We start from the raw sequence: 16580 nt of genomic DNA, 5'->3' as shown, positions 1-16580 counted from the left end.
GTTCATCACTCAAACAACAGACATTCTGAAAAGGTTAATTTGTTGTGATTTTGAGTTTGGAATTATCTGGCTATCCATTAACAGTTGTTTGTTTGTGCACTTAATAATTCGGAAATCTAATCTTCTATATACCTCGCCTATATATAAATATATACATGTTATATATATATACATGACATGTCCACATCATACCACTAAGGGGCGTCACTTGATACGTTTTAGCAAGCGAATTCAATGTTAACCCTTTATAATGTTTCCTTAAAATAAAGTATTATATAAAAAATAGATCTCGGTTGTTTTCCGTGCAATGAGCCTAGTTATTTGTAGCAGGATACATTCTACCACTATATTTTGCAAGAGAGAACTTAAGAAGCATTTTGCATTATTTTAACAGAATCTATTTTTTATTAAAGGTATACACTAATTTTTTTCCACTTTGTAGGGAATGATGGTTTCTGGTATGAAATTCTGCTCTTTCCAATTCATCTAGCGATGTGTTCGATGGCAATGCTAGATACTCCATTCCATTTACTTGACAATTACTTGTTCAGTTAAGTTCGATGGCAATGCTGGACACGCCATGTTCCATTTACTTCACAGCAGCTGCTCATTTTAAATACAGTACAGCTTGTTAAAGTGTTTAGGACTATCAAAACAAGTATTACGGAACTGGAAGTAATGTTAAATGTAGTCCATGGACTGCGCCTTGAGCTATGGCTTTATTGTCTTGCCAACCACTGCGTCCGTTATGACGCTTTGTACTTCCAAAGCGGCATGGAACTGGTGACCCGAACTTCGCATGCCAAAGACCCAGCAACTAGTTGGCGACCAGGCTTGATTGGATCAAATGGATATTGTAGATCCTGACACCTTGAAGAACACCTCAGGGTCACGTGCGACCTGTTTAGAATTAAGCCATGCACCTGAAATTAAAATGGCTATCATGCTAGCTAATCTCCGATATGTCAAAGCTGTCAGTTATATACAAGTACGTACAGAGTGTATTTGTAAAATATGATATGACGCACCGTGTCATTTAAAGCCGGTGCTATAGGAATGAATTACCTGCTCCAGTAGATATTGTGCACTAAAAAACAAGCAGGAAATCCCACTCAGAAAAGCATACATGGAATTTTAAATCATAGCTCTTACTGGATAAGAAGATTTCTTGAAAGTATGTCTGGTTTCAAAGAAGCAGCGATTTTAACGAAAGTAGCCTTACTGATCGCAATGACAGACGGAATCTTCCTGATCTCGGGGTTTGCGTCATCTCGCTGGCAAACGGGACAAGATAACGGGGATGACGTGAGTTATGGGTTGTGGTTCAGGTGTACAGAGCCTAACGGAACACTGACTTGCCAACCGTATTCCACCGTCAATGGACAAGGCGCCAGTTATGAAAGTAAGACAACACAATTATCTGTTTTTGTGCCATGTAAATGGTTTACACGTATAACCGAATTTGAAATTGCCCGTGATATCGTATATTTTGCAATGAGAGGAAATTTTATTACACGAGCTAGAGATGAAGTTCTGCCGAAGGTATTGGCAAGCCAGCATGGCAGAATGTCCGAGGAGCCTCTCACCAATGCGGTCGCTGTGTGTTCAAGTCCAGCTCATGCTGGCTTCCTCTCCAACAGTACGCGGGAAGGTATTCCGGCAACCTACTGCTGGCCGTGGGTTTCCCCCGGGCTCTGCCCGGTTTCCTCCCACCATAATGCTGGCCGCCGTTGTAGACTGTAAGTGAAATATTCTTGAGTACGGCGTGAAACACCAATCAAGTAAATAAATAAATAAAATAACAGCTGGCAAAAACCGTACCTCGTTCAATATCAGTATTGTGTCAACATTTTAGATAGTTTGTGATAGTTGGTGCGTAAAGACTTGGAAGGATAGAGTTTTATGCCGACTTCTACGTTATCGTTGGTACAACGCGGCAGAAATTCCTTATCCCTTTCCTAGCCATTGAAAGAGACGATGCTTTGGACTGGTTCTTGGTTATTTGTGTATCTGGAGTCTTTATAAAGATCTAAATGTAATAAATTGTGTTGTACGCACGCACAACCTAAAACTTTCAATATTCCGTCCATACACAGGTGTATGTACTTCGATAGTATTGGGTCGAGTTGAGTCTTGCGTTTTTCACGTGGTGTTTCCAGTGAGGAAGCATTAAAATTTCGGCATTGAAACCGGATTGCTACAACGAGTTATGCGCTATCATGATATTCTCCTGAAACACCTGTGTGTAAAAATTACTTACTGTCTCGATTTATTCTTCAGATTCCCTGCGAACGGCGCGAGGATTGGAGTTCATGGGATTCATATGCTTGTGCCTGGTCTCCATGTTCGGGTTTGTTTACATATACTACAGCAGACTGCGGCACAAGGCGTTTGCCTTTTTTGTGGCGTTGTTGTCGTATACAGCGGGTACGTCATCTGCCACTAGGCTAGATAACTTACAAGTCATCACCATACAATGGCGTGCAACGAAGACGTCATAGTTTGTTTACCATAAGTCCACACTGTTGTTTTTTTTTCATGCTTCGACCTGGTTAGAAAAAAAAAAGTTAAAATTTTTACCCATAGATGAATATTAAGGTATAGATAAAGTCATTTGGATGCGAGTCCGTTCAAGAATATCATTTTGGTCTACAAAATGTACTGCTGGATTCAAGCATTTAACCATGAGCATACAAAAGAGAACCCAACTCCCGTTCTATTAATTACGGATATACATATTACACGTACTGACACGCGCATTTACTTATTTATTTATTTGATTGGTGTTTTACGCCATACTCAAGGATATTTCACTTCGAATATTTATACGACGGCGGCAATCATTATGGTGAGAGAAAACTGGGCAGAGCCAGGGGGAAATCCACGACCATCCGCAGGCTGCTGACGCGCAGATACCGATCGACAAAACAACATTTAAAATTTCGACATGTTGTGCAGTTTATGTCTTAAAAAATGTACATTATATGCATTCAGCTTAAAACATAACATCAATGACCCAGGAGCCCTTTAACAATGCGGTCGCTGTGAGTTCGAGCCCAGTTCATGCTGGCTTCATCTCCGGCCGTACGTAGAAAGGTCTCCCAGCAACCTGCTGACGGTCGTTGGTTTTCCCGGCCTTTGCGTTGTTTCCTCCCTTCATAATGCTGATCGCCGTTGTATAAGTGAAATATTCTTGAGTACTTCGTAAAACACCAAATAAATAGATAAATAAATGTGCGCTAGGCCATTTTTTTCACCCCTACAGGCGTATTTTGCAGGCGATCTTGTCGGCTCGGATAATGGATTATATCAAACATGTTATACACTGTAGATTTCACTGGGTTCTTGTAGAGTGCCCACTCCATTAAACTCCGCCGAGGGTAACGATCCAGTTTGACCAATCAAACTGCACGAAATTCTCAAATGATTTCCAAAAATGGCGCCATATCTATGGTTTATTAGATTATAGGTTAAATGTGTACACCTCTAATACATGCATGTCTTAATAACTATTCTTTTCGTTTCAGTTGCCACTATGTTTGCCGGGCTACTCGTGTACGGGGTCAGTTTAGTGCTACCGAACTTCACCTTGGGGTGGTCTTTTGCTACAACAGTATTGGCCATGCTCTTTGCTATACCAATGGCCGTCTTCCTGACTGTGGAGATATTCAAAGTGCAACATGTCGAGTAACCGGAAAATTTTCCACGTCGTTAACTATTTTTGCTGAAAAATTTTGCTGTCTACCTTGGACACCTTTGAATTGTTGCTCGCTGTCATTCTCAGAAAAAAAAAACCAAGGCTGTTATGGTGACATTCCTCGTTGTCATCATCAGGATTTGACCGGATACATTGTTACCTCGTGTAAACCCACATGGGGTACCGGGACAAGCCCAATGATTCAATGGATATTCGTATCTACATGTATCATATGGCTATTGTGACTTGGTGTGCTTAAGTCTGTGTTTAAGTCAGTCTACATGTTCCAGATGGCGTCTAATCGTTTGAAATTAACATTTCCGCATTTTGTTACATAGTTCTGTTGAGGTACATTCACAGGAAGCCGTAATTCACCGGTTACGTACGGCTGTTTAATACATATTTGTGTTGGGGTTAACACATTTCTGTGTTGAGCGAAACAAAACAAGTTTTGTTGTTTTGTGTGTATGTCTTCTTGTGGTTTTGTTTCGTATGGGGAAAACGAAGTGGAGGGGAAGAAGCTCCATTTTCCGACAAAGTCTTGTCACTAAGTTTATCTGATTTCTTGTCTAAACATGAAGTTGCACCAAGAAACTAATCTATTAAAATATTAACATGAAGTCTGCGGTCTCAGTGATATTTGAATGTATTCAGTTATTATTACATAATACTTTGTCATATTCAACGCAATACCCCCTTCTTACCTCTTCCTGCACCACTTCTTATTACCTGCTCTGGGAAAGGGGTACCCTGTTGATAACCCAACTGAGACAGGATAACGTGCGACAGGATAACTGTACCGACTTTAGGGAATTTGCTCAACATGCCGCTCTTAGTTCCCTGCTCATAAATGTCTGGTTTATAATGTATCAGCTTAAGACTTAAACTATCCGCAAAATCCAATTGATTGCATCGATTTCTGTCAATTCACCATAAGAAACCACTCTGACAACCGAGAGCTAATAGGTTGTTTGACGTGACAGCCAATTATCACGTGACGCTTTCAGCGCTAGTGATTGGCCAAGTTCATAAGGGCTTCCACAACATGGAAGGACTTAATTGCCATATCCCCAATACTAAACTTCATCTTGTCGTCTTTCAAAAATTTTTAGGATTTTTTAGATAGCTTTCTGTGATAGCTGTGTCCTATATCAAATTTTCTGTGTATATATTGTGGCAAACTTTATATTCTCTTTAAGGAACTGGTTCTCCAGTGAGACAGGTTGGTCACTATATATATATTTTTAGGACAATGTAAATTTAAACCTGTCCTAAGAAATGCATGTTTTTCCACACTGTACACTGTTATATCTTCTTAGGCTATCGCTTCTATTCTGTTATTCATGGATTTTCGGTTAGCATGGCACAATTAGTATTTCAGTAACTCCGGCTATGCAGTTAAAAAAATCTGTGCTAGAAAACACACTAAGATCGTGGCTGAAAGACACCATCACTCACATTAGGTTTGATCATGTACCGGATGATTCTAATTTATTGAACAGCACCATATTCCAAAGAAATCAGGTAACGGCGGTTGTATGAAACCCGGTGTGAGTGGGGTAAACCATCGAAATTTATCTAGTTACTGATTACCTTTCCACGTGTTATGTGCAGTACATAGCAGTGGAAGACAAGTAAGCTTCTACAAACGTGAGATTGTTCAAACCGCCTTGTTGTTTCTCGTAATACAAGGCGCCACGAACATTTAAGCTGCGGAAATTTAAAAATTCCATGACCAAGGCCAGCTGGCTGAAAAAAATAGAATACATGATATTGATTATAGCTATGTAAAGTGGCAAAGGGCTCTGGTCTACCTCGTAGTCATGGTGAAAATATCACTCAAGGGATGTAACTCTTCCCGACAGCACCGGTACATTCTTCCATCGGTTGTCTGTGGTCCCGGGAAGGAAAGATTCGTGGTCGAACTGTTGAGATGCTTGTCTTTTTTAATCCCTAGGACAGACGAGGTATGGGTTAGTCCCTGCCTTATGGACAGGGTATTTGTACATTGCTCATCTCTCCCTGATTCGCCAGAATATGGCTGAAATACTGCTGACGTGACCTTAAGCCATAATCATTCATGCATTCATTCTCTCACTGATTGCCGGGCTTAGCTGGCTTGGAATATTTGATTGGTGCTTAACGCCTTAATACCTGGATTAATACCAGGAGTAATACGATTGTTGTAATGATATCTATGCGGTTAGAGGACAAAGCAACTGGCTTTGATGGATACTAGTAACTTGGCTCATTGCCATTACCTACTGGACATTTTTCATCTGTTGGATCACCTGGGTCCACTTTCACAAAGCGGCGTAAGACATTTTTTATCGCACATTTGTCGTACGACATTTTGTACGTGACTGTTAACGTACCTTTGTCCTATACATGCGATATCGTACAAGTACGACGTATTTGTGAAAGTGCCCCCAGAACCATCTGTCCCCCAACGGCTGACCCAACCGGCCTTATGAGAACATGGCCAACAGCTTTAGCCACCAGTGAAGTTGAAACGTGTTCAACTTTCCCGGTCACCGCCGGTATGTAATGACATGTTAAAACTCGAATACGCCGGTCAACTACTGTCATCCGCCGAGTGTATGTGTACCAGGCTTTAAAGCGAACGAAAACGTGAAAAAAATAAAGAAACCATCATTAGAAAAACCACCAAAAGCTATATCTTCACAGATTTTTTTTCAAAAAGCAACATTTCGTGACTGGATTAAATGCAGCCAAATATTTGGATTGTAAGGCGGGTTTTATAGGGATCATAATGATGATCTCTGGCCCTAAAATAGGTATTTAATATCAGATTTGCTTTTTCGTACACATTGCAGGAAAAAAAGTTCCTCTAAAAGTGCAAAAGGGATAGGCGTTTAGGTAATACACCTTTACAATTCATTGAATATAAAGTGCCTTTGAAACAGCCCCACGCTTTCTTGTGTACTCTGTCGTGAAGAGATATTTATAGGTCGTTATTATATAGTCGCAAAGCATATCTTTTATAATGTATAAGGCCACTGAAAGACTTTTGTGTCGGACCGGTTACAGTATGAACGTGAGGTGAAGTAACACAGAATCGAAGCTAAACCTAAGGAAACCAAAGTGTCAGTACTCTGCTTTTAAGATGAGTAATGGAAAGAGTGAAAATGAATGAAATAACAAAATAGGTGCAGGAGTGATATTATATAAACGTGGGAAACAGTATGAATGTTAAAACCAAATCAACGACGACAGTGCCATGGTGTTAGCAAATGATCACACTTAACCAGTGGAATTAAGCCCCTATATCCAGATGTGAATATAATATTTCCTTCACGCAGCCTGATAACTATTAGTTTTGTTGGTCTGTTCTTTCCAGGTGAAACAATATATATATATATATATATATATATATATATATATATATATATATATATATATATATATATATATATATATATATATATATATATATATATATACACACACATGTGTGTGTGTGTATACGACACTTGCTCACTTGTCAGGAATGGGTACCTGCCGCGGAGTACAGTTTAGTGGAAGAAGACTTGCTATTATTCCCTGTGAATGCAAATGTGTGTCGGGTATCTGTTGGGTGAATCAGTTCATTGAAAATCACTGGTATGTGTAACGCCCCAGGCTGGTGAAAGCTTACAATGAATGTGATTTTAAACACTTTGGAACGGCAACAATGAAGCGCCCTTCCCCATTGCGCGTGTTGCCATGACACCCACTTAAAAAACGCCAAAACGCAGATTCAAACAATTGGAATGGTGGTAAAGCCTTGAATGGCTTTCCAGGCGTAGTTTATCTCCACGCATCAAGATGATCCTATACTGGTATACTATGGTGAATAAAATACGACATGAAGTACTGTCAGGTTCTTCCTGTCTTATGTTGGGTGTGACCATGGTATGATATGTGATATGCTCAGTGTGGTTCAGAGCAGAGTACTGCTTCACACATGAACCGGTCGAAATAGAGACGACGGATCAAGATGGGGGCAAATGTCTACATGCTTCTCGGTCTGGTCATCTTGACCACATTAGCCGCCTTACCCTATGGTGCCCGTGGCCAACAGTGTCCATTAAACCCACTCTGCGAGTGCTCGGAACAAAACGGCACCGACATTATGTGCTTAAATCTGGACAAGAATCTAATCGCGTTTCTACCATCGAATGTGTCATACCACCGGCTCTATGTCTCCAGTCCCCAGCGTGTCTCTTTCGCAAAGGATGCTTTCAAAGGTATACGTGTTACAAACTTGATCATAGGCTCTACACGAACGTCTTCTTTTGGGTGCACAGATTTTGCCGGGCTAGCATCTGAACTGAATTCCGTTGAATTTACGAATAACTTCGAGTTGACAACGGTACCCAGTTGCGCCCTATCTCCTCTTGTCAAACTGAAAAAATTGGTTTTCTTTCAAAACGGAATGTCGACACTTAAAAGCGGTGACTTTGCAAGTCTGGTTAAACTGGAAAGCTTGCATTTGTCATGGAATAACATTTCGTTTGTTGAATCTGGATCATTTTCTGGGCTTATCAAATTACAAACGCTGAATTTGAACGGAAACGCGTTAAAACAGCTGGACAGTTCTCTCTTTTCTGAGCTGCAGAGTCTCCAAAAATTATATTTGCAGGACAACAACATCGATAGTTTACCCTCAGAATTGTTTCAAAATACGACGAATTTGAAGTTCGTGTTCCTCAGTAATAACAGGATTGCCAGTTTTCCGGACAAGTTGTTCTCCAATTTAGCCATGCTGACCGGCTTGTACGCCTCGGGAAATAAACTCTCGGATATCCCCGTCGATTTCTTCAACAGCACAACGGCATTGCGTATCCTGGATCTGAATGGCAATCACCTGGGAATGGTTAATCCTGGCGCATTTCGGAGACTGGAAAAGCTGGAATATTTATCTTTAAGCAATAACGAGAACGTCTCTGACGATGGTAGAAGTAACATCGAGACACTTTTGACGCGTGTGTCTAAATATTGGCCGAAAATAAAGACAATTCATTCCAGTAACAACAGTATAGTAAGCTTACAGGCTGGAGCTTTCAAGAATTTGAAAACTCTGACTCGGTTGTATTTGGATAATAACAAGCTGACGGAAATACCACGTGATGTGTTGGCAAACTCACCTCGGCTCAAATATGTGTATCTCCAACAAAACATGATTAGTCGAATCGACAAAAGTGTTATCTTCGGCCTAGGAATACAGCTGCGCGGAATGAACTTATCTCATAATGATCTCTCCTCAGAGACAATATCAGATCTTCTACAACGAATTCCCGTATTCTACCATTTACGTAAACTGGATTTGTCTTACAATAAGTTACCAGCACTAACGCAAAACATTACCAAAGGGTTCGTAAATCTCTTCCAGGTGAGCTTTAGAAATTGTTCTTTGACCGGAACCACTGACTTTGACGGAGCTATGTTACCAGGACACATTGACGTCTCCAGCAACCGTTTGAGGACATTCGGAAAAAGTGATGAGCTAGTAATAATCACAGGATCCGTTGTAAATGTTGACGTCTCAGGCAATGATCTTCAAGAGGTCAACGTTGTCTTTAATCAGGAAAAAATCACGAATGGCCGTTTGGATGCGAGTCAGAACCAGATAGAAAATGTGATCATTCATGCCTCGCAGGAAGCGGCATTTCAACTGCTTCGTTTTAGCAGAAACCGGGTCAGGCTTCCATTGGTATTCTCAAATGAAACCTCTGTCGAGCTTTTGGATCTTTCAGACAACTCCTTGGAACGTATAACCATATTTCCCCTGAAGGTTTCAAATGATGGATCATCGCGAGAATGGAATCCTTGCGAGTCTTCTTTGGTTCACTCATTGAATCTTTCGCGGAACGCTATTGTTGATATTTTTCCAAATGCCTGTCTGGGTAGAGTTCAAATCTTAGATCTTAGTCACAACAAGCTAGAGATATTTAACTCCCTAATGCCTAAATCAGATGCATCAACATTCCGACTCCTTCACCTAAATTTAATGGGCAACAGGCTAACAATGATATCTCCAGACAGCTTTGGAGGTGTGAGCGAACTGGACCTTCGTTTGAACCAGATTGCCTCCTTGAACAAAGCCTCGGAGCTTTTATCAAAGACAAAGTTGCAAAAGCTGTATTTGACTGGCAATCCCTTAATGTGTGATTGTGAAGGGGCTTCTTTGAGAGGAAGTTCCATGGTTAATAGGCTGGACGGCGCTCGCTGTCAGTTCCCTCCGGAACTAAATTTCTATCTTGTGACTTGTTACTCTTTAGCCAGATGTGCTTTGAATTCCATCTCTGAAACAATAAAATCATCAGATTCAACACCAACAACAGCACACTGTGAGAAGGACTTGGCGATTTCAACGTGGCGTTTCTCCCTAGATAGTAACAATGACAGTGTGACGCTAGAATGGTCTGTATCAGGACCGGGGGCTGGCTACATCGATCATTTTCGTTTGACGTCCAAAGACGTCTCGGACGCCATGGTTCAACAACGCCTCATTCCTGCCAGTAACCGATCAGTTGTCTTGTTCGATCTTCTCTGCGGGCATCAATACAGCATTTGCGTGCAACCCAGGCTGTCCACGAGAACGACAACCGATGCAGTGTGTCGGGATGCGAAACTCTATGAAACTCCTTGCATTAAGCAAAGGAATAACAAATCAGTTGGCATCGAGAACTTGACTTTCAGAAGAGACAACGAGACATTGATTCTCGAGTGGTCGGTCGTTGGTCCAGGGCAAGTCTACATTCAATATCTGAGTCTAGAGTACACGGACTCTCTGCGCCCATCTGCAGTGATAAAGACAACTTTACAACCCGATCAGCGGTCTCACGTGTTATCGGACTTGCAGCTTGATCACAGTTATAACGCCTGTATTACTGGTCAGCTTAACTACGGACCGTCCACTACACAGCTGTGCACCACGATGACTTTGTCAGCAGCATTGGCTCCGGGGACTGTTGAGCGGGATACAGCCATAGCGGTCGTTATCATCCTCATCGCCATTATTGTCGTCGTCGCTTTGGTGTGGAAACGCAAGCAGCTAAAACTTTGTTTCCAGCGACGCAAACATAGGACCACCGTTAACGGAGATCAAATTCACGAACGGGTAGATAATTCGAATATTCGTGGATCCTATTTTCAGCCCACGTCAGATGTTGGATACATGAACGACGCCTACGATGAGGATTTGACATTTAACCCAGAGGTGAACGACGGCAATACCACGGTATATGATTCCAAAAAATTGGATGCCAAACGTGATGTGGAGCCTTCACAGGTGTCCCTGAACAATGTAAACGGATCTCGTGCTCGGTCGGGACCTTTGGACGAAGAGTTGGACAGTTCTAAGGTATAAATATAGACAATGTGCGATGCAATAATTATCCCTACTGTTGTACTGTAACTGGTGACTAATTGAGTTCGAATGCCAGTTGTCACAGAGAATGTGCGAGTGAAGTGTCAGGATCTAGACTGTGCACAAGGCATGGTTTCTCTATAAAGCTTCTACAGCATTTCCGTCAGATTAATACTGTGAGGAATACCACGTAAAATCACCCAAAATGTTTCATCTGGCAATAATCAAATCTGCCTGCTAATAGCGTCTAACAGAGGCGGAAGGTAATTGTGTTTAAATTAGTAAAACGTCTGCCAAAAGGTTTTATGCAGTGAAATATTAAGCTGTAAAGAAAGTATTTGCTACATTTTGCCGTCAGTTGTGTGCCTATACATGAATGTAATCCTTAGATGTTAACACTTGCCATGGATTTATAAGATAGTTCAGTTATAAAAATGACTGTTTATGATGTGTTTGACATACGGAGTAATGATTATAAAAATCGAACCGTATCACTGTTAGTTACGATTAAAAATGCGATATGGGAGGCCTCATTTACTTATCCCAAGGAAAGAGCATTTTCTCGCTGAAAAAATGAACTGCTTTGATCCAAGTCTACGAATCAACACATAGAAATGCTTCAGATCGGCCTGAAGTTCTACTCTCAAATATTCCACGAACGCTTTCATGCTATTCAAGAATACGCAATCTGTGTCAAAAGTTAATATATGTTTAAATGTTGACTAGTTTCCGTTTTATTGAGCTCTAGTCACATGGTTTGACATGAAACTGTCATTTCAATTTCCGTTTGTGTTTGAAATATCTAGAATCAATATATATATATATATATATATATATATATATATATATATATATATATATATAGTTTAAAAGTGCATATAGGAAAGTACTCAAACATTACCTTGCAAATAACTGGATCTTTGATGTAGACATATCGTACTATATTCCTATAACTGGGCATGCGAACGAACGATACAGTATCAAAGTTTCCTAGCTACGCTTGAAATTCATCACTTACGCATTACACTTGCTGGCCGAGTGCACGAACGTATTAGAATATCTTCCTCTCCATAGTGTTTACACCAGCTCTGCAGACATATATTTAAGAAAAAAAGCCGAGTACCAATGAGATTTTAGACAGTACATGTATTTTACCCTAATTGACATATTAGGTAATATCTGCACATTCATGTGTTCAACAGATGGAAAACCTATCACTATCAACAAATCAGTGCGCATTCAGGAAATACTGACAACTTGTTTTAAATATTGTGTGATGACAAACAGATCTGTGAAACTATTTTGGCTTCAGTTATGCTTATTGCTTGTATAATAAAATTTATTTACATGTATGTTATGTAACACATTGATAGCCTTGGTTATTTTGACCAAATTTACTTTATTTTTAATTGTCGTTTATGTCCATACTTACAAAGTTTTCATTCGTGCATATTTATGTACGGTCAGTTTTAGGGGTAGAGGAAACCAGAGTACCCAGCGTAAACCACTGATTATTGGCAAGGTGAACTTTTCCGCGTGTGTCACACAGATATGCACAGCGTAATACTGGTAGAAACGTGCTCTTCAGCAAAGGTTACAATGCACAAATGACCAAAAGAATGTCGTCCACCGTATGAAAATACATCATATTGCATCTAAAACTCTTACCATGCAATAGGTTTGAACAGCCCGTATTAATTTGCACGCCGACATAAAAGGTGCATTTTAGCGTAGAGCAGATAATAGATTTGATGTTTGCTCAAGCGTACAAAGCAGTCTGCCAAGGTTGTCATGCTTTATACGTTGAGGAGCTCCCTATAGTGAACGGCATGTATATACAGTCAGGGAGCAAAGAACTATGAATGTTCGTTCTGAACATTGTTAAAGCGTGTATATATCTGTTGTTAAAGTCGGCCGACGTCTTCAGCCAGGTGCTGGCATCTGGTTCAGACGGTATCGGGACCTGTAACCATGTAACATTCTACCCCAGCTGCTAAGTGGTCAGTGTTGCCTACTGGTTCAGCCATTTCCCCCACTTTGATACTCTTACTCCATGTCAACTCATACTGGATAAAATGTACACAGTATCATAAAATATACACAAATTATACACACTAAAAATATACACTTAACAGGAAGTATGTTGTTTAAGTCATGCTAGAATACATTATGTTATTATAACATAATACTGTGTCCTTTTGAACATAAATCTAATAAAATCTCTATGTTGAGTTGATAGAAAGTTTGTCCTATGTTTTAAAGAATAATCGGCCACAATACAGAATGCATTCAAGCATTAATCAAATAACAGACTTTGTGTTAAATTTCACGGATCATTTCTTTGAGGGTATGTGTATTTGCGCCACCATGTACGTCATGTTCAAGTCAAAGAAAGAATTTTACTTATTTATTTGATTGGAGTTTTACGCCATACTCAAGAATATTTCACTTATACGACGACAGCCAGCACTATGATGGAAGAAAACCGGGATCGGCCCGGGGGAATTCCCCAACCATTCGCAGGTTGGTGACAAACCTTCCCACTTACGGCCGGAGTGGAAGTCAGCATGAGCTGGACTTGAACCAGAGAGACCGCTCTGGTGAGAGGCTCCTTGGTCTTGGTAACGTGCTAACCACCTCTACCATGGAGGAAAGGTCACAGTTACAAGCATACAGCCCCAATATGTCGACGACTAGAAATCTTGGTGTTATCAGAACATACCAACTTCGCAATTCTCCTTCTTAGGCAAAAATTTGTCGGAACGAATTCCAAACAGTTTTAACAACTATTTCATCAGTAAAACTGTTGTACAGTATTATCATACCCGAGGAAGATCTGTTAATTTAAGTAAACCACCTTGCAGTAATATATCGTACGGCTCATTTCAAGTAAGCATGCCTCGAGTACGTATGTATGTATGCTTGGAGGTTTAACGTCGTACTTTACAGTCTTTCAGTCATATGACTGATGAGGAATCATTAAGTGTGTTTACGTACAATGTGTCTTCTTGTGGCAGAGAAAGTCCATGCCGCCAAAGTGCTGCCGCCACTGAGGTATCAAGCTGAAGACACCAGGCATGACACCTAACCGAGTCACAATATACTGACACCGGACCAAGCAGTCCTGTTTCCTTGCTGTAATCTCTGTGCTGTGCGCCAAGCCCGGCAGGAACAAGAAAATTTTGAAATCTTTGGTATGACCCGACCCGAGTTTGATCCCGTGGTCCGTCGACTTCGAGGCGGACGCTCTAACCATTAGGCCACCAAAGTGGTTCTGTTCTGAATGAAATTATTGATTAACACAAACCATGCTTCCATGTCACTGCTTAAATCACAACTATACAACTCCTGTAACATATAGATGTTCATCTTATGTAGCGTTCGCTCGGTAGCATAAAATGATTTTGATTTTGTCTTTTTTAAAAACATTAATTTTCAAAAATATTCATGGTATTTGTTTTCTTGATAATTCACCTTCGACACCAAACAATGTAAAGAAACATGTTGTGATAAATCCAGCTCTCTGGTGCTTTACTCCCACCAATATTGTGCCAAACACCAGCTCTAATAAATTGAATTTATTGAATAAAATATCAATCAATTTATCAAAAAACCTACAGAGAATTATATAACTGCCTATTTTGTCTCGTGCAACACAAAGTTATAGCCTCAATGAGAGCATTGCTAACAAGAGTATTCTATGCGATGGCCGATATCAGTCATATGCTGGTTGAATGTGTTGATTTTGCCCAAGCTCGGCAAAGGTTGTACACAGTATGCTATTGACAGTGATTTGCATCTGCTGTCATTCATTATTTAAAGGCTATTGGCCTATATCATGAAAACATAATTCTTGTACATTTGTATACATAATTTACGGAATTATATATGCCAAAAAAAATTATTTGGTTTAAAAATGTATTCTCACCCAGTACTGACTTGTTGCTAACTAGACCTGTGGTAACACCAGTTCCAGTCTTTCTGATGAACTCTCTTTGCGTAGAGGGCTCAAGCGCTTGGACTTCTCAGAATCGTTGTTTCAATATGTGAATGAGGGAATGATCTGACTTCGTTTTCAAAACTGCAAATAATCTTTCAGTGTGAAAAACAATTGTCGACTCCAACATAAGCAAAACAGCATACTGTAGGACAAGATGAATCCGTGGAATTTTGGGGCATATGTGACGTTAGTCTTCACATATATCTTCATATAGGAACTACATAACTGAGACCCACGATACCCATTTAAAATTTTAATTGTAGATTCTGAACGAAGGCGGTGGGTCAGTCCTATTTTAGGATGACATTTGCCAACCAGAGTTACATCCCCTGACCATTTCATTTAAATCTCTTTCTCGACTCAGGTAGTGATTATATACCACTATTATCTGATTTTACGTTGCAAAGAGGGTGGAAATACCTTCAATACGCTCGACACCCGGTCAAGCGTTTATGGGCAACGTCGTAAAATGTGAGAGATTCAAAACAAAGGTTTGCTTTGTAACACACTTAAATTACCATGAACAGATGAAACCAAAATGATATTTAGCGCTGAACTATTGATTCTGTAGACAGATTAATAATCTCCAGCAACCCACACCAGACCATTCATTCAGAAATATAACCCATCATTTTTCTCATCGTCAGGCGGTAAATAGGTACAGATATTATTTTCAGAAACTGAGTCTCGAGACAGGTGGAAATGCTGAATCAAATGAGAATCGTAGCCATCTTCAGTGAAGAAAAATTATCTACAATCAGTGATCTACAGATCTTCAAGGAAAACATTTTCGCCCGTGGAATGTTACAGCAGAATAAGGCAGGTAGTAACTTTTAAATGGACGAAATTGTGTGATATAGGCTACACTATCAGTGTAACTACTGTGTATGAAAACTTGAACGCAAAGGAGAAAAGTCTGTACAACTCTGAATTATTTTGGGAGGGAAGCATTTCGTCGCCGAGAAGAACAGTTGTAACAGACAAGGGATTCAACATTCTTAAAGAGGCTATACCAAAGATTTCTGACAAAAATTGATCAGCGCCATACTCCTTAAAGTGCATGTGTCGCTCCCTACCTTTGGCTTTACATCACTGACACCAATATGAAATTTAGTACAGAAATGTAGAACGCGGAGGTCAGTAGGTGAGTGAGTGAGTGCTTGGGGTTTAACGTCGTTTTCAACAATTTTTCAGTTGAAAAATTGACGACGAAGGAATCATTAGGGTGCATGTACGTGTAATGTGCCTCCTTGTTGCAGGACGGATTTCCACCGCTCTTTTATTTAGTGCTGCCTCACTGAGACGACTTACCGAAGGCAAGCAAGCCGCCCCGCCCGAGCCATTATACTGATACGGGTCAACCAGTCGTTGCACTATCTCCTTCATGCTGAACGCCAAGCGAGGAAGTTACAACTTCCTCTTTTAAAGTCTTAGGTGTGACTCGATCAAGGATTGATCCTGGATCTACCGGTCCCGAAGCGGACGCTCTACCAACTGTGCTATCCGGG

General features: G+C 40.4%; 1 protein-coding gene across 1 annotated transcript; it reads left to right on the top strand.

The window, feature by feature from the left end:
- The first annotated feature begins 8097 nt into the window (after nucleotides 1–8097).
- LOC135476112 (toll-like receptor 6) lies at nucleotides 8098–11883 on the top strand. Its single transcript, XM_064756013.1, has one exon. The coding sequence runs from the start codon at nucleotides 8136–8138 to the stop codon at nucleotides 11070–11072; it is 2937 nt and encodes a 978-aa protein (XP_064612083.1). The 5' UTR covers nucleotides 8098–8135; the 3' UTR covers nucleotides 11073–11883.
- The last annotated feature ends 4697 nt before the right edge of the window (nucleotides 11884–16580 follow it).

This window comes from Liolophura sinensis, chromosome 10, assembly GCF_032854445.1.
Source record: "Liolophura sinensis isolate JHLJ2023 chromosome 10, CUHK_Ljap_v2, whole genome shotgun sequence".
NCBI classification, from domain to species: Eukaryota; Metazoa; Mollusca; class Polyplacophora; order Chitonida; family Chitonidae; genus Liolophura; species Liolophura sinensis.
Note: the sequence above shows the minus strand (reverse complement) of the source record. Positions and strands in the feature narration are given on the sequence as shown.